The sequence below is a fragment of the Tachysurus vachellii genome, chromosome 6 (genome assembly GCF_030014155.1).
Source record: "Tachysurus vachellii isolate PV-2020 chromosome 6, HZAU_Pvac_v1, whole genome shotgun sequence".
Lineage (NCBI taxonomy): Eukaryota > Metazoa > Chordata > Actinopteri > Siluriformes > Bagridae > Tachysurus > Tachysurus vachellii.
The window spans coordinates 21,205,801-21,230,800 of record NC_083465.1 but is presented as its reverse complement, the minus strand read 5'-3'; the positions used below and the strand labels follow the sequence as shown (position 1 = coordinate 21,230,800).

The following is a 25,000-nucleotide window of genomic DNA, read 5'->3' as shown; positions in this document are numbered from 1 at the left end:
TCACCAAGCTCAAACCTGAGCTGAGAATCAAACCCACAATGTTAGTGTTCTTCATCAGATATATTACCTACTAGATACGGATACTATTCTTCCCTGCATTTAAATTTAATTCTATAGGTAACGTTCAGCACCAACAGCCAACCAACAGATGAGATTTCACAGTGCAACTGATTTATGTCATATTTTTATGTAAACAATATGCAATATATTTTTCTTAAGTCTGGTTGTCTTTACTGAATACTGGAATGTTTTTATTATGATGAGTACATGTAGCTTTTATTTCAAGTTCTTGCCATTTACTGTTTGCAAAAAATGTAGGCAAAATGTTCTTATTTGTTATTAATATTCTATAAATTAAAAGAACTTTTTTCCCCCAGCTCTTGTTTTATTGGTAATCCAGCACTAACCTCCTGTCCTCTCACATGGCTACTTTCTTACAGCTTTGGTTTTCCATCATGTGGAATGAGAAACATCATTAGGGTACACTGTGCTTCAGGCCCAAGGAAAAAATATTGAAGCCTGTTCCCCTTGACAGTGCTGTCGATTTTTATGTCTTGATCAAACACAGCAAAAGCACAATTTATCTTTGCTATTGAAGCATCTCTTGTTCTTAAATGTAAATTATTGATTTTTGTTCACACCATCTTGTGTTTTTCATTGCAGTTCCTCTACACATTGGCAATCTGTCTGATCATGGAGCTCCTGGGTGGAATTGTGGCTCTGCTATTCAGGAACCGAGTAGGTTTCAGTTTCTCACTTGAAGTGCAATTGGTTTGAAATGTGTTCAATGAAAGTGTCATCCGTCACCTTAGGATGAAGCAGTGTGTGACGGATATGCTTTCCATGCTTGGTTTTTTTATACTCTTGTTTAAAACTAACATGACGTAAACAAATTTCAAGGTTACTCACCTCTTAAGAAATTAAGAGTTTCTGCTGGAGATAAAAAAATTCACATATCTCTTATACCTGGCCACATAAAACGCACTGTTCTGCAATTTGTAGTACAGTTATCTATACTACAAATGTGGTATCCTATGCCATATCCTATGGCAAATGAGTTGGACTATGGATCAGAAGGTTGCAAGCTCGAATCCCAGGTCTGAAGAGCCCCTGAGCAAGGCCCTTAAGCTTCAATTGCTCAGATGTTTAAAATGAGACAAGATGTACTGTACGTCGATCTGGATGCAAATGCAGTAGATAAAGAAAATATCTAAATATCTGCTTGTGTTTTTATAGCAAAGAATAATCACCCATTCTAGACTGTCATTGTGCACGATGGTGGCACTTTCATTCATTTATAGGCAGTGATTTAGAATACTACATACTGATAGATGCACTAGAGTGTAGCCTGATGAGTACATTAACGGGGCTTTCACACTGGTAAGTTAGTCTGAAATTGCTAATGTTGACAGCTGTCATGAGAACCAGGAAGTGCAACATGTGACCAGACTCAAGACTACTCATTTGTTCTGAAACTGTGCTGCGGTTCCTGTGATTTATGAATGCAACCTGTACTCGGGTCCTCACTTGTACAGGAAGTAAAGTAACCTGGACTTCCATGGAACACGGTTTTTGAGCAATAATAGCACCAAAAAAAAAAAAAAAAGATATATAAACTCTAGTCGCTCGTGATGATGACATCAGATGATACCAAATACACTGTGGTTTGATACACAAACGTGTCTGAACTCAGATCAATCACAACAAACACACTGTGATTGGAATCGTAGCAAAACATGCTTAGTGTGAATAACCGCTAAAATACAAACCCTGTCATTGTAGGCTACAGGTTTGTACACTGTGAAAAAATCATAGTGGCTTCAGAATAACAAAATAAGAACAGAGTAAAAGATGTTGAATACGTTCTACATTATATTGTTTGGATTATATTGTTCTACATTATATTTTAATGGCTACAGAAGTGCGTGTGTAAAAAAAAGATAATTGGCTTTACCTTATTTAAAGACCGACATTCAGATTTATGAGAGCAATAAAAAAGTCATGCTTGCATGTAATAGTAGAAGATGTTGGACTGAAATGTCAGTGCTTTCATTGCCTCACATTGTCTGCAGTTTAGTTTCATTGCTTTAATTTTTTCTCTATCTCAGACAGTGGATCTTCTTAACAAAAATGTCCGTAAAGGCATGGAGAATTACTACGACGATCTAGACTTCAAAAACATCATGGACTTTGTTCAAAGGAAGGTAAGAGCTTGTAGAGAATCAGTGTTTGATTTGAATAGATTTTTAGATGTACTTCATGTAGTCTTTTTCATTTTTCACATACTTTCTTTACTTCCCATAGTATTCACCCTTGGCTTACCTGTCTGCAGATTATTCTGCATTATGAGCTTTTGGTGGAATGTATTTGAATTTGTATTTGTATTTGATTTTGTTAGCAAGTTTGATCTTAGTTGTTGCTGCACTGTGCAATATCTGTATATATGTTAGTAAGGGATACAGTTGCTTTACCATATGGGAAGCAACACACTAACACCAAACAGTTAGCTTTGGAAAGTTTGGGTATTGCAGTGGTCTTCGATGTAGGTTAGAGTAAATGCTCACTCCAGACTGCACAGTTCGTTGACAATGCCTATTTCTTTAGATCAGGGTCATCAGTCTTCTTCACAACAGGCTGATATGGCTGCAAGCTTTTTTATAGCAGATAAAAGGCACAACTTGATAGCAGATTGGAGACTAAGATGAACTGATTAAACAAGGGGATCAGGTCCTGCTTAGTAGTAATGAAAGCTTGCAGCCACACCTGCCCTTTCTAGATAAGATTGAAGACCTCTGCTTTAGATGTTCACCAGCTACAAAGCCATGGTTACTCTGGAATACCTGCCTGCTAATCCTGAAGGCTGAACAACGTTTTTGTTTTCGGATTCTTTGTTTTTTGACAGATGAACCATATAATATTACATTATCTAATTTAATTAGGAAACAATATATAATATTTGGGCTCCTAGGTTTGAATCTATGCAATGTCACAGCCATCCATGGAGTCCAAAAGAGCAAGCTATCTCGTTCTCCTGTCAATCACAGTGGAATTAGCCAATCATAGAAGTCTCAGTGATCATGTATGTGGAATTGGGTGGGCAGATAGAGTTTTCCTCTGAGTGTGTTACACTGCCCTGTGACGTCATGAGCAGCAGTCTGAAAGCACAATGTATCCTGGTTTCATGTGTTTCTGAGGAAGCATGTGTTTGTCCTCCCTGGTAGATAGCAGTCATATGCTAAATAGATGGGAATTGGTTAAGACTGAATTATGGAGAAAATAGTGAAAGGAAAAAAATAAAGAAAGAGTTCAATGTGCTCTTACCATTACCATAACAATACCTCAAACCCTCTGAAAAGCCACCATGAAGCCTTAGAGGTTTGTTAAGCCTTTTCTAGGCGAATGTAAATGAAATGAAATGCTTCCATTTAATTAATTGACAATCTGCCACATGTATAGGCTGAGAAGTTAAAAATATATTTGACATGAAGGAATTTTATATAAAATAGTGGATTTATATCTATATGAAAGAGTTCTCTGCATTCCAAACGCCAAAACACTCTTGTCTGCTCACTACTCTAAATTTTGTGAATCCGCACGCACCAGTGTGTTTGTTATAATTGCTGTGATCTTTATGCAAAGAGGGTAAGCCTCGTTTGAATAAATAAAGATTTATTATTTCAGAATTTCCCAAAAAGGCATCATGTAGATGCCAGTGGTTTGTGTAATCGTTGCCTCTCAGGCTCATGTCTGATGCCTGTCAACAGTCACATTATGCACATTTGTCATTCTTTTAAAGGGCTTCAAATGAAGCATAAGCCTTTTGGCATTTCCACCTGTCTGAGTCCCTTTCATATACAACCCTCCCTCTCCACACACACACACACACACACACACACACACACTGCAGTGCCATTTCTCTTTTCCATGATTCAGAGTTTTTACACATTCTTTAGAGGAGCCAGATTGTGGTATGGCGTTACTCACTCTTTTTGAATCCCCTGCCAAAAAAAGTAAAGCCTCCCTTCCCATCAGCTTAAGACCTCAATTTACAAGCACATAACTGTGGGTATCTTTTCTAAGGGTATTGCAGATATCAGTACTTATTTTTTTTATTTTTGTTGATGTGTCTTCGGCTGCTCCCTGTTCAGGGTCGCAACAGCGGATCATTTGGTCCGCATATTCGATTTGGCACGGGTTTTACACCAGGTGCCCCATGACGCACTGACTCCATATTCAAATATCTGTGTTAAATACTAACATTTTGTAGATGGTTCGTTTCTTTTGAATGTACTTTCTTTAAATTTACTGGGATTTTGCTGGCACTCTGTTAGCAAACATTAAATAATGAGATATAAGTTTTGCCATACAAATACAGCGTTGTTGTAATCTCAAATCTGATTGGTCAGAAAGTGTTGATACTGTTTTTCCACGGTAGTTTCAGCTGCAAAGCACATCTGATATCATTTTGTCGCAATAGTAGCAACTCGTACACCATAATTTCAAGGTAATCTCCAGTGTCAGCACTTAGTAACAGTCAAATTGTAAAGCTGTTTAAAGAACAGCTTTCTGAAGTCTGATTAGGAAAATAATCAATTGTGCATTGGTGTGATGTGGTCCAGTGTGAGGCTACTATTAACACCTGAAGAAAGGTTACTGTTATCACCATAAAGTTGATGGTTTTCCAAGGCAGCATATCCTGAATTGTTACCACTTGATTTCTAGAAGAGTTATTGTCCAAAGGGAAGTACTGGAGCCGATGATGCCGTAGTACTTTTGTATTAAAAATACATAACAGTATTATTAGTGCTGCTGCTGCTGTTTATTTTTATTCATTTATAACCCATGTGCCTCAGCAGAATCCTGTGTTTAGCCAGACAGGATCCTTGTGATTGCTTAAATAATTGCCTCCAAATATATTCAGTCCGGCTAAGATGAAGGACTGGCATATGAATTGCGATGCTCTTGGGAATGAGAGAGAGAGCGAGCTGAGATTTATTCATTTATTTCCCCCTGAAAACTTTGGCACAATAAACAATTACCAAGTAGCAGAGATTCATTTCACATTTCATATATCATATCTTGCTGACCCAGGTTCATTTCACTCAGATAATCTTAAAATGAAGTGTTGTGATGTTGGATGTATTCTGACAGTGTAATAATCCTTTAACACTGGAGCAGAGGGCAGCTTCATGGTAGCACAGGGATTTAAAGAGACCTGGATAACCCAGTTAACACTCAACTGTCCTGCAATATTTACACTTACATTTTCTTAGTGTTCATCATCAAAATTATGTGCCAGCTCAGGTTTCAAGCTGAAATATGGATTTATGATGAAAATGTATTTTTTTCCCACATCTAGTTTAAATGCTGTGGTGGGGAGGATTGGAAGCAGTGGTCAGTGAACATGTACCACAACTGCTCAGCCCCTGGACCTCTGGCCTGTGGAGTGCCTTATACATGCTGTGTGACCAAGGTTTGTCTTTCACCAGCCTCACTATTAAAGATTTAAGCATTTTTTTTTATCTTTGCATGTCCCCTGCTGTCTAGATTACTGGTTCAACTGGTGACCAGTGACCTTCAGGGGTCTGTTTAGCATAACCTATAGATGCAGGTTGTATACACAGCTGCTGGATTTCTTCACAAGTTCTGAGACTGGTTTACTTTTGCCCTATAGTCCCACTTGAAATCCTGTTTAACTGGTTTCCTGAACTGAATGGGTTTAAACTAAACCTGAATAACTACTGAATAAAGTCCTGGCGCCAGTAAATAGACTTAATAGAACAATAATATCTTCAATAATGTGTAAAGATTATGAATAATATTTGAATAGCTGGATTATGTTCATGCAGTAAATTGGTTTGTTTCAGTTTTGGCTGTTTTTTTTTTTTTTTTTTTTTTTTTTAAGGATTAAGCTTTGCTTGTCTGTTTTATCTACTTGTCTGGCTTCTTTAGTACTCGGTCACCCCTCATATGTAAGCAAGAGCGGCAGTGTCTGCCAAGTCAACCTCAAAGCCAGATGAGCTGCTGACTTAATGAATTTCACAGGAAACTGTCTGACAATAAAGGCCACTTTTTTCTATACTAAAAACCCATCTATCTACACTCCTATTAACTCAGAGATGCACAGTGTCTCTATTAAAGGTGGGGTCTCTATTGTTTGAAAGCCAACGATGACATTTGAAATCACCAAAACAAACATGCCCCTAACCCAAATGGGTCCTACCCCTGTATTGATAGCTCCGCCCCACACATACACCAGACAAGTATACCCCAAGTATAACCCAGACAAGAATTATGGCGGAACCTGTTGGGGCAGCTCAGTAAATAAACTCAATGAGTAATACTATGGTAATACAAATGTGTTTTTGTAGTACTGTGTGTTGTACCGTGTAAGGTTTAGCTCCGTTTCATACGGAAGACGTTCAGTTCTCTCCAGCGCTGAAAAGCTGATCCTATATTAACACGGGTCCTACTTCTTGCCTTATCGTAAGCCTTTCTTCGCTTTCTTTCTTTGTTTTTATCCTCCATGTCAATGTTAAAACTGCTTTCTGCTAATGTCACACATGCGCACTGAACACTCTCTCCGCCCATATTGACAAGACACGCCCCTTTCTGCTCATTGGCTACACTTTAGTTTTGTTTTTGTTTTGTTTGGCGGCCCAACGGAGTTTTCTGAAGTATTTCTCAAACAACAGAGACCCCACCTTTAAAAGCTTGCTGCTGATTGACCATTAATCATTCCTTCCATTAAAACTCCCATTAAAAATGATATCTTGAATATTGTCAAACTATTTCTAATTAAGTTTACAGTAAACCAAATTAGAAGATTAGACTATTTGACTAAGCTTTGAATTTTCTATTTTCTATTGGCAGATTATTTGAGTAACTTTTAGCATTTATTTTAGAAAGAAGAATAGGAAAAGTTCTCTAGAGCTTCACAATTTCCAGGCTGAACAATGTAAGCCACAAAATGATTTCCTTTTTGGGTGCTGCTTTAAGAGACGAACCTGGAATGTTTTCACTGGCAGCCTTTAAAGGATAAAGAACTTTACTCTCATTTGAACTATTAACACATTTTGAGTTACTTGTAAATGAATGTTCTAACAATAGACCCGGAGCTAACGGAGAGTTTGTTCAGTCGCTTAACAAACTTGAAGGCACATATTGGTTGCTTGTACAGTGGTACCCCGCTTATCGACCTTATCGTTCCTTAAAACCGGTCGAAATGCGAAAAGGTCGAAGAGCGAATGTAATTATCCCATAAGAAATAATGGATACCCAATTAATCCGTTCCCGACTTCCACCGATACCCAATAATTAACAATTTTTGCCCCGTTTTTCTAGAGTATTTTTACAAATTTAAACAAAAAAAAGACTTTACACTTTAAACAAAGTATTGTATATACAATATACATGCACTAAATTGTTATATTGACCGCTAAATAACACTAATATTGTTCACAAACCGAAGTTTAATTTACGATAGATGCTCTCTCCACGAAGGCTGAGGCGAGACTGGGAAGATAATTCCCCTCGCACCACGTGGGTCGAGGTCGATAAGCGGGGATTTGGTCGTTTAGCAGGCGCAAATTTTGGTCGAAAAACTGTTCGCTAAGCGAAAAGGTCGATGTCCGAGCCGGTCGATACGCGGGGTACCACTGTATTAGAATTGGCCCTTGTTTCTCCAAGGTACATCAACGTGAAGAAACCCTGCTGTTTTTTCCTGATTTGAGTCTTAAATCATTTACTTGGCTTTGCTTTCGGTCTGTGAACAAGTATAGGTTTAGATTTAGAAGTTTTATTCCCCTTCAGTCATGTAAATTAGATTCCAGTTCCAGTTGTTAAAGAGCGCTTTGGTTTAAAGTGTTTCCTCTAAACTTTTATCTTAATGCCGTTTTGGACAAACAGTGAAACAATGGCACAGAGGCTTGGTGCTTTGATTGCAAGTCAAACGTCTGTACGTAGTTTGAAGAAACGTAGAAGGTTCTTTTCCTGGTTGTTCATTTGCATGTTATTTCCTCTCATTTCGGCTTTGTAGCAAAAAAGGATTAGCAGCTATCTCCTGAATGTTCTTTGTAGAAAATGAGTTCATACTAATGCTTTCATTGAAATTCGCAAAAGCCTAAGAAGTGTAGAATGAAAGGAAATGACTAAAATATGTACAGGTTTCATCATAATAGAAGTTTTATAAGGGTAATAAGTAATATAATGGTGTAAAAAAAGTAATATAAGGGTGTAATCAACAGATAAAGAACAGTGAACAGATATAAAAGAGATTAAAATCCAGTGAACAGAAGATTAAGCCAAATGGTTTTCATCAGTATTAGTACAATCGGATATCAGCGAGGCTTAAAACGATCATTATTGATGATGTTATTCAACTTTTTTTTTGTTTTGTCACTCTGTTTGGTGCTAATGTGCATTTCATTTGTTTTTCAGCCTAATGAAGTTACAAACACGTTATGTGGGTACAAAGCCATAAATAAAGAGGTAAGTTTGATTATTCGAGCCTGGTACTAACTCACAGTTGCCAATATCCCTGACAGTCAAAAGGAAAGCACAGTAAATGGTACAATTTAATTAAATTTGTGTTTACAGATGAAATGAAATGAAAAGTTTCAGTTGTTAAATGTCAGCTTCTGGCACTTAATGGGATTATATGTTATTGGAGCTGATCCTGACTGGTTGAACTGGTCAAATGTTTTTTTCCTGTTTTCGGCTCCATCAGAGAGTAGAACTCACAGACACCATTAACGTGCGAGGATGCACTGATACTGTCTTCATCTGGTTAATGGATAACTACAAGATCATGGCTGGACTCCTACTTGGAATTTTACTTCCTCAGGTAAGTGCTAGACTTACCAATTAATGATTCTTCTTCGTCTTCTTCTTCGTTTTCTTCTTTGTCTTCTTCTTCTTTGTCGTCGTTTCTTCTTTGTTGTCGTCTTCTTCTTTTTTGTCGTCTTCGTCTTCTTCTTTGTCGTCGCCTTTGTCTTCTTTGTCATCTTTTTCTTCTTCATTTACTACTTCTTCGTCTTCGTCGTCTTCTTCCTCTTCTTCTTCTTCTTCTTCTTCTTCTTCTTCCAGAATTGGACCATAGAAATATTCAGTATATTTTGAATTACAATCAAATGAAAAAGACTTCAATACTAACTGAATACCGTAAAAACTCACTGTATGGTAAAAAGGTATTATGCAGACAAGACAAGGCTTAAAAACTGTTATCTCTCTCTACTCTGTTCTATCTGTCTCATGAGAAAATGAATCTAACCTGTGTTCTGACAAATTAGATTCATTTCATTATTTATTAAATGAAATAATCATTCAAAAAAGGCACACATTTGAATTTGAGAAATCCTTTGCAAAAATTCAGAACTGCAAACACAATGGCAATAAAATTTAAATGGTGGCCATAAAAATGTCTAAATCTTGTTGAGTTGAAAGAGGACAGGAAATCAGTCGGGTTTGGGCATCGAAGAAATGTACTGTTTTTTTTTTTTAAAAAAAAAGCTTAGGTGGCTTTCACACTGGAGATTTTGTCCGTGACAGAGCCCGATTTGATCATTTGATCATAAATCATATGCAGATATAAATGCAGATATGTTTTCTAAAAAAAAAACAGCTGTTACACCCAGTTTCCTGATCTTATCACAGTAATAAACGCATTGTAAGTACTGGGAGTGTTTATAACGATTTCCTCTCACTTATGATTTCTGTGCATGCTTCTGGCACTCGTGTTGACACACAAAGTGTGTTGTTTAAAATTCCCCACATCCTTTTATTTCAGCTTTATACCTCCTGATAGATCCGTCTGGATTGAAGCTATAGTCCGTTAAGCTTGCAGTTTTTACCACACCACTTTTTAATTCTCGCTTCTGATTGGTCAAACGGTGTTAATTAGTTTCTTTATTGAATTAATTGTTGTTATTGTTTCTATAGTAACAGCTCATTCACAGGGGCTTGTATAGGAGAATAACTCATTTTGTTTTCTTAAATGAAAAGAGAAAGCAGACACAGTCATTTAAAAAATGATGTTTTTACATAACTATTTTAACTTTTTAAAACTAAGAGGAAAAGAAATGGAGATGAAAAACAAGTAAGGCTGCAAAGTTCAAGTGAATTTACAGTAAGTAATTGATAAGTAGTTTATCATAGAAAGATCCATAGCTGCCACTGCGAGAAAATAATATCAAGCCATAGAGAAGGGTTTGGTGAACTTCCAGAGCAAGAAATTGTCATTTAACTAATTAATGAAGAAAGCCAAGTCCAAACCTTGGGGACCCCAAAAATCAGTAACGTAAGCAAGTGAATACCTTCATCCAGTGAAATGAGACGTATTCCTCGTTCTATCTTAATGCTGATACCTTAGAATTTTACTTATTTACAGCTCGCCAGTCATCAACTTGATTGTAAGATGTTACAAAGAGCCAAACCCTGGAATTGTGAGCTCTCTGTAATATATCTTAAAGAGTACGAACCCTAGACGTGCTTTTACTGTGCTTATAGGTCTTCTATTAAGTACTCTGCCAGCATTTATGACCAACTCTTCACCCAGCTCATGCTTCTAGGCGATCTTAGTTTTAGCAGTAGGATAAACCTTTAAATCCATAAGTTCACAACAGAGCCTTGAATTTCTTTAACCTTGTTTTAAATCTATGGCAAATTCCTGTGGTGTATGACAAATAAAAAACTTCAGGTGTACTGTTGGAGGATAATCTATTTCGGGTGGTAAAAGCCATCCACGGCATAATGTTTCAGATCCTACTGCGTTCCAGTATACTTGCGTATCAGAGTTTGTAACGGTAAAAAAAATCTTTTCCCCCTGTTCACGTTTGTGCCACAGAGGCTGATTAGACAAGGCTGAACAGGTTGATGAAAAGACCTTTTGAAAAGCTGTTGTGCTTTCATGCAAATCCATTGTTCTCAAAAACAACAGTGAAAAATTCCAGCTCACATCCTGCCAGTGTTTTTCTGCACTCACTCCTCACTTCATTAAACCAACTGAGGTGAAGATAAATTCCCAAACATGAATGGAAGGTTTTCTTTCATCCCTCCATCTTCTGCCGCTTATCCGGGACCGGGTTGCGGGGGACGCCCAGACTTCCCTCTCCCCAGACACTTCCTCCAGCTCTTCCGGGGGAATACCAAGGCATTCCCAGGCCAGCCGAGAGACATATTCCCTCCAGCGTGTCCTACGTCTTCCCCGGGGCCTCCTCCCGGTTGGACATGCCCGGAACACCTCCCCAGGGAGGCGTCCAGGAGTCATCCGGGACAGATGCCCGAGCCACCTCAGCTGACTCCTCTCGATGTGGAGGAGCAATGGCTCTACTTTGAGCTCCTCCCGAGTGACCGAGCTCCTCACCCTATCGCTAAGGGAGCGCCCAGCCACCCTACGGAGGAAACTCATTTCGGCCGCCTGTATCCGTGATCTTGTCCTTTTGGTCATGACCCAAAGCTCATGACCATAGGTGAGGGTAGGAATGTAGATCAAATGGTACATAGAGAGCTTCGCCTTGCAGCTCAGCTCTTTCTTCACCGCAACAGACCGGTATATCGACCGCATCACTGCAGAGGACATACCGATCCGCCTGTCGATCTCCCGCTCTGTCCTTCCCTCACTCGTGAACAAGACCCCAAGATACTTAAACTCCTCCACTTGAGGCAGGAGCTCTCCACCGACCTGAAGGGGACAATCCACCCTTTTCCGGCTGAGAACCATGGCCTCGGACTTGGAGGTGCTGATTCTCATCCCCGCCGCTTCACACTCGGCTGCAAACCGTCCCAGTGCACGCTGAAGGTCGTGATTTGATGAAGCCAACAGGATAACATCATCTGCAAAAAGCAGAGATGAAATCCTGTGGCCCCCAAACCGGACTCCCTTCGGCCCCCGACTGTGCCTAGAAATCCTGTCCATATAAATAATGAACAGGACCGGTGACAAAGATTTAAAATCTAAATGAAAGAAAACCAGCCTCTCTCAAGGGCTGGTTTTCTTTCATTAGATTTTAAATCTTTACAAGTCTGCATTGGAGTAATTGATATTATATTATATTATATTATATTATATTATATTATATTATATTATATAAGGTGCTTCTGCTTATTTCTCTGTTTGAATTCTGAGAAATATTCTCAGAAACGTTTGTTCAGTACTTGGCTCTCTGTTGCATTTCTCTGTTGGCTAAAAACATTTAAATAAATGATCTGCATGTTATAAACACATCATCTTTCTTCAATTAGTCTATGCCATTTGTAGTTTAAGAGAATTTCAAGTTGAAATTAAAATGAAGTGTCAAATTTTGACAGTGACAGTTTGGTGGTCCTGGGATTTGAACTCAATCTTCTGAGCAGTAGTACAGCATCTTAATCTCTGAGCTCCTACATCCTACTAGTTCTAAGCCATTGTAGCAAAATTAGTCCGAAACCATCTTCATGGTTTCCGAATGGCATCAACCACAGTAATCTCAGGTACCTTAAGCCATTCGTGTGGGTTCTTCCCTAGCAGCAGCAACTGGTTTTCAAGTGATGAGATCTCCAACAAGAGGTAGAGCATCAAGATGGATCAGCAGGTCTGGAGAGCAGAAGTGGCTGTCTCAGTAACTTTAATCTTCACCAAGTGCAATGTGAAGCAACAGTCATTCTAGTCATGCTGAATACTTTATTTTACTTTGAAAATATTTACTTTGTATTTGCTAAATACATGAAAAAAGCTCAACATATTGTTTACCACTGGGCCAGAGGTGGCTCAAGCGGTTAAGGCTCTGGGTTGTTGTTCGGAGGATTGAGCAGAACTGCCAATATGCCACTGTTGGGCTCTTGAGGAAGGCCCTTAACGCCCTTATCTTATCTTATCTCTCTGAAACTGCAAAACAGTTTTGTTTTAATTTTTATTATTAGCTGATTCCATCTTTCTCTGACATGAGAACACTTTGTTCTTACTAAAAGGCTACAGGTCTAGGTGTTGTCATCACCGCAGGCTAGAAGCCGAGACACTGTGTGATATTGCAGACTGGCACTTTGTTATTGCAGTTGCTGCTCATGTTCAGCTCATTTTATTTAGAACCTTTCAGAATCTTGATCCAGCTGGATGATCCGTATTAGGTGGTAAAGCCCATGGAACCCTGAGCACGCTCTCAGACAAGTCAAAGCGATTTCGATGTGTGCTTTTGCCCTGTTTGTTTCCTTGTAAGTAATTTGATCTTTAATGGACTAATTACCTGGAAATAGCTCACATACCGTACACAATTTTTTACCAAGCAGGACAGTAACATATGTTAACATGCTGTAAATTAATTTCAACAGAATGACTCCACACAATTTTATTAATTCTGCCTTAATTCTATACTTGGAAATAAGGTAATAATTTTTACTGTTGAACCAGGATGAAACTGAAATACTGTCTTTATCTGTTAAAACCAAAGTTAGAAATCTTGGCATGACATATTCATTCATTCATTCATCTTTTACCGCTTATCCGAACTACCTCGGGTCACGGGGAGCCTGTGCCTATCTCAGGCGTCATTGGGCATCAAGGCAGGATACACCCTGGACAGAGTGCCAACCTATCGCAGGGCACACACACACTCATTCACTCACACAATCACACACTAGGGACAATTTTCCAGAGATGACAATCAACCTACCATGCATGTCTTTGGACCGGGGGAGGAAACCGGAGTACCCGGAGGAAACCCCCGAGGCACGGGGAGAACATGCAAACTCCACACACACAAGGTGGAGGCGGGAATCGAACCCCGACCCTGGAGGTGTGAGGCGAACGTGCTAACCACTAAGCCACCATGCCCCCCGGTATGACATATTTGGCATATTTGGCATATTTATTTATTTATTTATTTACTTACTTACACTGTTCTCTTCTCAAGTCAAATCAAGCCGAGAAGATTTAATTGTCATTTTTTGTCAATGTTCCTCCAGGACCACAATGCCACATTAAACTACAAGAGACAACACGGAACTGAGAACATTACACAGCACTACAGTACAGTATAATAACCAGGGGCAGTGCAGATCAGTACAGTTTTGTAATGAGTAAAGTGCAGAAAGAGAAAAGGTAGGATACCATCAACATAAAACTCTGTTCAGTTCAGTTTCTCAAAACAAACAGGAAAAATAAGAGCTTGTTTGTGTTTCAGAAAGAGGTAAGTCTTCACCCATCGCTTGATGATAGCCAGTGACTCAGCTGTTCGGACATATAGGGGAAGATCATTCCACCACCTTGGTGTAAAAACAGAAAAGAGTCTTGCTGTAAAACTAAAACAGTGATTTAAAGAATTTACATTTGAGTCTGCGTTGGTTGGAGTTTAAAATGTAAACCGTGTACTTGCAATTTCACCAATTAAAAAAATAAATAAATAAATAAATCCTAATGCATCGCATTTTATGGTTCATCAAACCATAAATACTACAGCAACTGAACAACATGTTCGATGGTGATTTGCTGTATTTTTGAAAGAGAATGGATAAAAGTCTGGATTCAGGTTAACGCAAAGGGTAGAAAAATAAAAAAACTATGACTATGAATCACTTAAAACGGTGCAAAAGGTTTTGTGGAGAAAGCGGAAGTAATAATACAACCGTGTTTGACGACACAACTAATAACTCAATCAGGAAACATTAGAGACACCGCTAATGATAATACAGTGGAGGAGATGGGAAATGAACCACATCATCACACGTGGTCTTGTGAACGAAACATAAACACATGATAAACGTGCACGTCCCCTAGCGCACTGTGAGCGGAAGAGATTAATGACATTAAATAAATGCTGAAATAAATCTATGAAAGTCTTCTGGTTCTTGATGAGCTGCCTTCAGCTAAATCATTTGCATAAATGAGTGTGATTATCCGTAACAAGCTGCAATAACAAGCCGGGCTGCTCCAGAATCTGCAATTGCTGAACTCCAGTTCTTTCAGTTCTTTCTGTTTTTTTGTTGCCGCATCCAGACCATGACCCTCTGCTTATTATACACAGCTATACATGTACTTCGTCTCTGTCAATTGCAGTTGCTCAAAAATATCTGAATTTCCTCATCCCGCTTATTGAAGTATTAATGTAGCTCGTGTTTCCTGCTATGTTCAAATAAACAGGATCATTATGTAACCCTGCTTTAGAGGAGCGCACTTTAAATCAAATGGCTGTTCTGCTTAAAAGGGGGCAAGTGCTGATGTTCCATCAGATAAGCATTTTAAATAAACATCACCCTTTGAGACCTGATGTCTTTTGTGTATCGCAGACCAAACTCTGATTGAAGTGATCATCATAGCGCAATGCTAAGTAAACTGCTACTTTACATTCCTATGGCTATGGTGTTACGCTTTCCTGCTTTCTGCAAATCCACTTACAAATTGCTGTACTATGCAGAACAGGCTATGTTGGCAGAGTACAAACAGGGTGAAGTTTACGTTAGCCCAGATGCAGTGTGTATGTAGACAGTCACTGACCGGAAATGAGGCAGGGAGGAGGTGAGGAGCGAGCTGAGATAAGGTGCTAAGCACTTTGCCATCACGACGAAACAGCAGAAGAATCTTAATTGTCCCTCTCTCTCCGGTGCTCACACACACACACTGATCTACACGTATGCAAGCATAAAGATGAACATAATACTATTTCACGCCATTTATTTATAATATTCTCAGCTTTTTGTTTCAAACCTGAAATGTTTTTTGTATTTTTTTGATCATTTGGACAAATAGTAAAATTCCTTCTGTGTTTTGTTCCAGATTTCTGGATTTATTAATGTATTAAATATATCAACCTTTTTGGATATAAACATTAGTCCGATATATAATCAATCTCTCTCTCTCTTTGTGCGTGCATGCACGTGTGGGTGAGTATTTGCTTGCTGAGTGAACTTCTGTATATTTTACTGAATGAGCTCTTTCAGTAATTGACACTGTCATGGCACAAATCAAACACAACTAAAGTCAACTTTGAAGAAATGTTTTGTTGTATGATGCAGAATGTTCAGATCTTAATCACCGTGTAACGGTTTGGCTTCTGCGTGTTTAGGAAATAACTTGGTAGATATTTGCCTAATGGGTTTAATAATCAAGTAGTTGGATAATGCTTCTGAATTTAATCAGCAGTTTCAAAGAAATTAAGATTTCTCTCACATGGATATAGGTCAGGATATAAATGATTATTCTCGTATGGTTTTTCTTTTCCGTATCTTTCTTTCCTTGCAAGGCAAACGTAGAAGAGACGTCATGAAGTACTGTATATCAGCAAATTTAGGACATTTCAGAACCTTTCGTTGAATCGACCGACTTACGAGATCGCCTGTCATCATAACCAGCTTAACCTTCAGGATTTATGTCTAACGTTGTCTGTGTTTCTTTTTCAGTTCTTTGGTGTGATTGTGACCTGGCTGTACATCACTCGCGTGGAAGACGCCATCGAGGAGTACGGGAACTATCAGGACAGCCTGATCACCAGCAAGAAACAGAACAAGCTGGCAAAGTGCTGTAAATGCATGCCTCTGTTTGACTAAGTGAGCTTAGACCTTGGAGACTCTTGAACCTAAGTGCTTGAGGGTAAAGTACACAATCTTATTCACCATGAACCACATGGGCGTTTCTCTCTCATTAAAGTGTTCTTTTACAGGTTGTATTACTGCTGATTGTAGACAGTCCTCAGGAATCTTCGAGCCACCAGTATATTTTATTTTACTGTTTCTTAAAGACTTAAAGGTAAAGCTGAAACAATCTACTTTGTTGTCATAGTGTGCAGCTCTGGTATAATTCATACATAATGTCATAATTGCACTGGACAAATACAACTAAAGTCAGTTTTAGAAGTAGATAATGATAAAGAATCATTTTTTTCATATTTTTATGATCAATACATGTTTAAAAAAAAAATGAAACACCGTGTATTTGGACAACTTTTTTATATATGTAAATTGTGCTGTTTACTCGAAGGGATATGAAAAGTTTGCTTCTCGTTTTATTAAAAAAACTAAAATTATTTAATTTTTTTAAGCACTCTAGTACTGTAAGCTGTGTATCTTGCTATAACCACTTTCTAAAGCATTAATTTTAAAAAATGCTACCCATTATTAGACTAATGTATGTTTATGGTGGATGTTCCTGGGACTGGAAAATGCTACAAAGAGAGCAAGTGATCAAGAACAAGATTCACAAAAGAAGCAGTAAAAACAGTCTAAAGATGCTGGGTTTAAATGTCCAGTTTGACCCAAATCCCCAGAACACAAAAATCAGACCTGAGCCACTTTTGTATGTCATCTTGGATCAGATACATGTCTGATATTTGGCGACTCCACATGAATGAGAGAAGATTTACACGTATATCACTGTCGTCTTCATCATATAGCACCAGTTCAGTGGAAGGATGTGGAAAGTAGTAACTTGCTGTAGTAGTGATTACAGAATTGAATCTATTAACACTGAGTAGTGTTCAAAACACTTGCCTAAGATGTGCAAAAGTGCAGCCAAAAACAAATGTGTGTAGTTCTAAATAAATCCTCTTCACACCTCTGTTCCACCATCTCCTTCTATTCTCTCTGGTTCTCACACATCTGTCTGCGCACAGCTGCCAGCATTAGCTGCAGAAACTCTTTCTTCACTTGATCGTGTTGCACAACGTTACGTCTAATCTAGATATGTCACTTATGTCGCGAAGGTCCATTAAAAAACAAAATCAGAATTGTGTAATGAAGCTGCACATGTGAACGCAGCCTTGTGTCATTTTCAAAATGTGAACATCAGGCTTTAAGTAAGTTGCCGATAGTTAGTTATGTGCCATACTGTAGAAAACGTGCCTAAATCTAATCAGTTCAGCTTGTAACCAGTTACTTATCATCATCCTGTCCACCAGACTTCAGTAACATTCCCTCTTTTTCACTTCCGGAGGTTTGGAACCAGAGTTTAAAAGCGTTGTGACTCTATATGTGATTGAGTTTCATGCCAAAGAGAAACATTTCTGTTTCATGTAGATTTCAGACAATTACAAAGGATTTCTTAGACCCTCGTGCATATTAATTATCCTGATTATACACATTTAATGTATCTGAATGTTAAATATAATTGGCCTTGACCTTTTTTACTCCCTGGAGACGGTGTATTTGGCACAATTAACATCACTTGTAGATATTTGGTTCTTGTAAACATCATTTCCAATCTCTCTCCAGTTCTTTTCAGAGCCATGAGATTAATACAGCTCTGAGCAAATGTTTAAACCTGCATGATTACTGGCTCTCGTTCACCCGAGCACCTGCTGTGACTTTCCCAATACAAACACCACCTTAATCTTTGTATTCTGATGAAATTGACAGAGCTGGAAGGTACTGTAGAATATAATAAGCAGTTTTCGAAACAAAGAGCTATAGTGACATGCAGCTTAATGAGCGTCAGTTTGCTGCAGTTTCATTCCTACTGTAATGATAGTTTAATGAAATGTGTGAATTATTTGGGTTCAGTTGGATTTTTTTAATGATTTCAGAATTCTTTTACACACGGGAAACGAGGTTTAAAAATGAAACAGAGTAATTACAATTTTACGATTTCAATCCTTTATTCTATAAATTATATGCATTTTGCGGGTAGTCGGTTTGTGGGTGAATGAAATTCTAAAACATTTTATTACCTTTCGATTTTCCATTTTTCTGTTGATTTAATTCAGATTTTTCAACTCTTTTAATCTAGCTGAAAATAAAGCTTTGTGTGTTTTTCTCTGTATTTAATATGATGAATAAATAAAAACAAGCTGTGTGTTAGATTTGAATTTTTTCTATCCTACACCATGCCACTGCTGAATCCTGAAATTTCATTGGTCACAAGGTGTTTCATTTTCAGTAACGTCATAGTTTTAGTAGTAATTAGGTTTATCACTGTTTATTTCTGCTATAATGTATGTGATGGCAAAATAGAACTTGTTTACAGACCTTCCACTACATTAAATGTAATAATAAATCAAAAAGTATGATTTGTTGTGGGTTTTTTTTTTGTTAAATAAATGTTGTAATAATTAATGCAATTAAGGCAATGGCGGCTTGAAGGTAAAAGCTCTGGGTGATTAGATTGATCAGAAGTTTTGCCAAGCTGCAACTGCTGGGCCCTTGAGCAAGGCCCTTAATTCTCTCTGCTCCAAGGGCACTGTATCATGGCTGACCTTGTGGATAGATGCAAATCATACCTCAAAATGCCTTCCTCAAAATCTAATCATGCTTCTAAACAGCTTGTTTTTGCTGGGAAGAAGACTATACACGTAAAATGATCAGGGAAAAAGAGCTAGTTTAAGTGTTTCAGGAAGAGGATTTATTATTTGATGATAGCCAGTGTTTAGGCATCTAGGGGACGTTCATTTCACCAGTTCGGTGCCAAAACAGAAGAGTTTTGCTGTATGCCTACCTCTTACCCTGAGAGATGGTTGGAGCAGTCGAGCAATCCTGTTAGCTCTGAGGGAGCGAGGTGTAGTGTGAGGAGTGACGAGCGTTAGTGTGACCCGTTCTAGACAGTTTTGCTTTAGTCATATATTTTAGTTGGAATTGACTTTTTATCACTTTGTCACTGAAACACATCCTGTAAATAGATGTGATTTTCACATGATTGCACACACTCAGTTCTTCTCATCATACGAAAAAGTGCATGTCTGTCCTTTAAACAAAAGGGCACTGTTCCTGTTGGTGTCTCTGTCTATAACGGTCACGCTCACGGGAGGTTGGGATGTCGTTCCAATTAGCCAAGAGGCTATCCTGCTGTATCTCAACTCCGGCCCTCATCTCCTCTTCACCCCCACAGCGTATAATGAATCTGCCTCCCCAGGTATCAGGATATGAGAATCAACCCCCTCTGACATTATTGGTGCTCCCTGGGTGACTCCTCATCAGACAGCCTTCCCTCATTCAGCTCACAGGTGCAAGGGAACATGACGCACATTTACCCTTTTGGTGCATGAAGGTCTCTCGATGCCGTTGCGCTCCGTAGGATTCAGATCTCCCGGATATGAGGTCATCTGGATGGGTGGGTTGGTTGGTGTTACATGTTCTACCTGCTAGAATTTGCTGTTTACATTACGTTGTTGAAATGTGCTGTACTTGTGATGTCCTGCTCCAGGAAGTTCAAGAGCAAGAGAGCAGTGATGTTTGCTTTCCATGTGCTGCAGTGATGCTGTTTGTCCATTTAGATTAAAGTCTTATCAAACGGCGTCATGCGATTGCAATTTGACATTAGATTAAACCTCTTCAAGCATTAGTGGCGCTGGAAATGACGCTATAATGAAACTTTACAATAAGCTGTATGTGTGGACATTATTTACGATAGATATAGAAAATCTACACAGTGCTGATAAATGGAAGGTTTTTGTGATGTAAAAAAAAAAAAAAAGAGCCTTTCTAGCCTCAATGTGAAATTACAACATATAAAAATTAAAGCAAAAAACAATCAGAATTTTTTTAGGGAAAAATAGAATACATTTTTATGGAAAAGTTAAAATAACCTGGTTGTATAAGTTTGCACACCCCTTATTTTGTTACATATACATTACAGAAAAAATTCTTTCTTTACATATCCGTACATTACATACATATTAGGGTCAGTTCACAGGGTCAGCCATGATACAGCCCTAGAGCAGTGAGCGTTAAGGGCCTTGCTCAAGGGCCCAACAGTGGTAACTTGGCAGTGCTGGGCCTGAACCCTGATCCGCCGATCAACAACCCAGAGCCTTATTCTCTTGAGCCACCACTGCATGTTCTGTCTCATTCATTCATTCATCTTCTACCGCTTATCCGAACTACCTTGGGTCACGGGGAGCCTGTGCCTATCTCAGGCGTCATTGGGCACCGAGGCAGGATACACCCTGGATGGAGTGCCAACCCATCACAGGGCACACACACACACACTCTCATTCACTCACGCAATCACACACTACGGACAATTTTCCAGAGATGACAATCAACCTACCATGCATGTCTTTGGACCGGGGGAGGAAACCGGAGTACCCGGAGGAAACCCCCGAGGCACGGGGGGAACATGCAAACTCCACACACACAAGGCGGAGGCGGGAATCGAACCCCCAACCCTGGAGGTGTGAGGCGAACGTGCTAACCACTAAGCCACTGTGCCCCCCTGTTCTGTCTCATATTCAAAGTAATTATCATAGCTGCCATGAATTAAATTATTTTTAATGAAACCTAAATAAAGATCAGCTGCTTCTTTATAACTTTCTTCAAATCTTCTTGGTTTAATCTGAGTGCTGAAGTCTTGGTCTGCAAAGATCTTACAAAGCATGTATATGCTATCTTACTTGTTAAAAGGTATCAAATCGTGGTATGAGGTATGAAAGAATTTCCACAGCATTAAATATACTGTGGAACACTAGAGGCCATCATCAACAACTAGTAAAAATGGTATTAGTTCTGACATCATATCCCAAAATCCTGCCATTTTAACAGGGATGTGTAGACTTTAATATCCATTGTACATTTTGTTCCTTATTTTTAATAAGATTTAAGGAAAAGACTTCTATGTACAAGCTCATCTCAGGCGCTGGTCTTCTACTCACTACAAGCACTATTCTGATTTGATGGAATTGTACAAAGAGTACTAAATATGATCATACCCTGAATGCACATTACATTCCCTACAAGCAGGGGCTCACAATGTTTTGCAGTCATTGGCCCTTTAACTGTACAATGAATATCACAAACTCACTCCACCTACAGTAGTGCACGTTTCTTTTATTAATGTAATTCTACAATTTGAATATTAGACCCACATGTCCAAAAATATTCTACAGCTTTTAAGTCCTGGATTTTATACTGAGACAACTCATTAAAATCTTGCTGACTTTGTTTATAGACAAACTTGTTTTTAGTTTTAGTTTTTTTGGATTAAATTCACTGAATTCTAAGTGAGCTGCTAAACAGCTAAACTAATGTCTATAAGAACTCAACAATGTCAAGTCAAGTCAAGAGGCTTTTATTGTCAATTCAACCATACACAGTATATCTGACACAGTACATAGTGAAATGAGACAACGTTCCTCCACGACCCTGGTGCTACGTAGAACATCACGGCACTAAGGATTGACAGTAAGTTAGTCCTAGACACAATGTGGATGATAATGGGTCGTAAATATATTTTAAGCTTCTCTCTGAGGACCACTGCCCTACAGGGACGAGGATTTCTCTTTGTGTGACATGAAAGACATGTCCTATGCATATGTTCGTAGCATTCATTTATCCCAAACATCCCCTCAAGTGTGTGTGCTGGGATTCAGCCAACATACTGGAATGTATGTGACACACTGATTTACTTCTACACAACAGAGGCAAGGACACAAGTTAGGCAAAAGAAGAAGTGTCTATTAAAACATGCTTTAATCATCTCATCTCACTCATTTTCTACCGCTTATCCGAACTACCTCGGGTCACGGGGAGCCTGTGCCTATCTCAGGCGTCATTGGGCATCAAGGCAGGATACACCCTGGATGGAGTGCCAACCCATCGCAGGGCACACACACACACACACATACACTCATTCACTACAGACAATTTTCCAGAGATGCCAATCAACCTACCATGCATGTCTTTGGACCAGGGGAGGAAACCGGAGTACCCAGAGGAAACCCCCGAGGCACAGGGAGAACATGCAAACTCCCCACACACAAGGCGGAGGCAGGAATCGAACCCCCAACCCTGGAGGTCTGAGGCGAACGTGCTAACCACTAAGCCACCGTGCCCCCCTTGCTTTAATCATCTTTGAAGATAATTCTGGAGCTGTGATCATCTCATGATGGAGATGTGACCATCTCTCTCTCTCTCTCTCTCTCTCTCTCTCTCTCTCTCTCTCTCTCTCTCTCTCTCTCTCTCTCTCTCTCTCTCTCTCTCTCTCTCTCTCTCTCTCTCTCTCTCTCTCTCTCTCTCTCTCTCTCTCTCTCTCTAGCTGGAGTTTATTGCAGCTGTTACAAATTTTCTCAACTACTTTCAGTCATTTCTCAGATCAGAATTGAAGATCGCAGGTCTCCAAGTGCATTTCTCAAAACAACACGTACAAACTGCACAACATAGTGGATAACCGTAAAATACGCGTCACCTGCTCAAAATGCTTTAATTTAATCAAAATGCAAAAGCGTGTTTTTTCATCAATCATTGTGTCAGAGGCAGCAGAATCCCATGTCATTGTTTCAACAATGTGAAAGGCAAAATTATTAGTCATGTTGTCAGTAGAACATCATACTCAGTTTTAGTTATTTAAATTATACTCAACTCAGGTTTTGATGACTAGAAACTACTAAATTACCGTACTGGTGTGTGTCATAATTTACAGTGTCCCTCCGGTAAAAAAAAGAAGTTACTCTTGCAAACCATTGTGCATCAACCAGGTGTTACAGTAATTTACATGGTATGAATAGATAATTTTTCTGACTGATTCCATCTAACCTCATCTAACCAATCAACATCGACCCACGTAACAGTATATGGAAGATTCGAAACAAAAGATCAGACTGTATTCACATTTTTACTGTACCGTCAATAGTGGTACTTACATACAGAAAACAAAGGAAACTACACATAGGCTATTTACCGACAAATGGAAACCTGAAAAAGATAAAGTGGTAAAAACTATACATGTACAACAGAAGGTAAAGGTGAAATTACGTGGCAGTTTTCCTATGCGTCATGTCGGTCCTGTGTGTTGGGCCACAGACTCTCATCCACATCACAACATATATTTTCCCTTGCTATGCACGGTGGAAAGAATCTTCTTGAGTGCCTAATCCAGCCTCTGCATGCATCTGCTGAGATGTCCTCACATGCTGCATCCATGGCAGCCAGCAGTTTCATCCGCGTATGTGGCTGATGATCATAAACCTTCCACCTCCAAGCCGAGAAAAACTCTTCAATTGGGTTCAGGAACGGGGAGTAGGGTGGAAGGAATTCAATCAGCATCTTTCGGTGGTGGACAAACCACTGCCTGATGTTGTCAGAGTGATGGAAACTGATGTATTACTACATACTTTAGTAGATCAAGAATGACATTTCTATAGAGATTGTCTAAGAATGTAAGGAGGATGCTGTGTGTTGTACGGTCCCATAATAGGAATATGAGCTAGCACACCTTGGTCTGAAATAGCAGCACACATAGTGATGTTTCCTCCACGTTGGCCTTGGACATCAACAGTAGCTCTCTGGTCGATTAGATTTCTACCATGCCTTCTTTGGCCAGGTTGAAGTCAGCCTCTACCTCTAAATTTCTACCTCATCTTAATGAATCTATTCTCAAGTGGTGTCTTTTATTGGTTACTGCTTATCTGTACAGCTATACAGATTGGGACTGGTCTTTGGTCTTTGTGTCTAAAAGAGTTCGTCTATACTGTATATAACAGTTAAATAATTAACTGTTGAATATTATGGAAGAAACTGAATGCATTTTAAGGTGATTGCTGCTTCTGCTGCTGACCTTAAACACTGACAAATCTACTGACAGGAGATTATACAGTGAAAAAGCAGAGTACAGTGAAATCATCCGTAAATGAAACAAACTCAAAGGTTATTTATGATTTCCAGCTCTGCCTTCTTGTACATTTACATCAAGGCACAGGAGAGTGTGTGAGTGTATGTGTGTGTGTGTGTGTGTGTGTGTGTGTGTGTGTGTGTGTGTGTGTTTCACTCAGTGAAATCATATTAATCTACACTAGCACTTACAGTTCAGGGTAACTGACATGGTGAAGTCTGTCTGTTAAGTTGATTTACTACTAAACACTTAACTGTGAACTGTTTCATTTGAAATGTTCCTGGTGTCTGAAGGTTGCAGCTGGAAACAGACTTGAAAATCGAGAGGGAGTGGCGACAAACTCTACAGAACGACCTGGAAAGAGAGCAAGAGACCATCAGCCAACTGAGGGCTGAAGCTCAGCATATTAATGTGCTCAAGAAGGTAAAAAAAAACAAATGCTTGTAATAGAAGTAGAGAAAAAAAAGGACATGCTCATTTAGTTAAGTTTAATTTTTGTTCTCA

The 25,000-nt window shown here is 39.0% G+C and overlaps 1 protein-coding gene across 1 annotated transcript in view; it reads left to right on the top strand.

The window, feature by feature from the left end:
• Positions 1-18,965, top strand: part of tspan15 (tetraspanin 15) — a 32,117-nt gene extending 13,152 nt beyond the window's left edge. The window contains exons 3-8 of the mRNA XM_060872871.1: positions 664-738; positions 2,109-2,204; positions 5,360-5,473; positions 8,440-8,490; positions 8,729-8,845; positions 16,366-18,965. Of these exons, the coding sequence (XP_060728854.1) occupies positions 664-738; positions 2,109-2,204; positions 5,360-5,473; positions 8,440-8,490; positions 8,729-8,845; positions 16,366-16,512 (600 nt within the window). The 3' untranslated portion in view covers positions 16,513-18,965. The remainder of the gene's footprint in view (positions 1-663; positions 739-2,108; positions 2,205-5,359; positions 5,474-8,439; positions 8,491-8,728; positions 8,846-16,365) is intronic.
• The last annotated feature ends 6,035 nt before the right edge of the window (positions 18,966-25,000 follow it).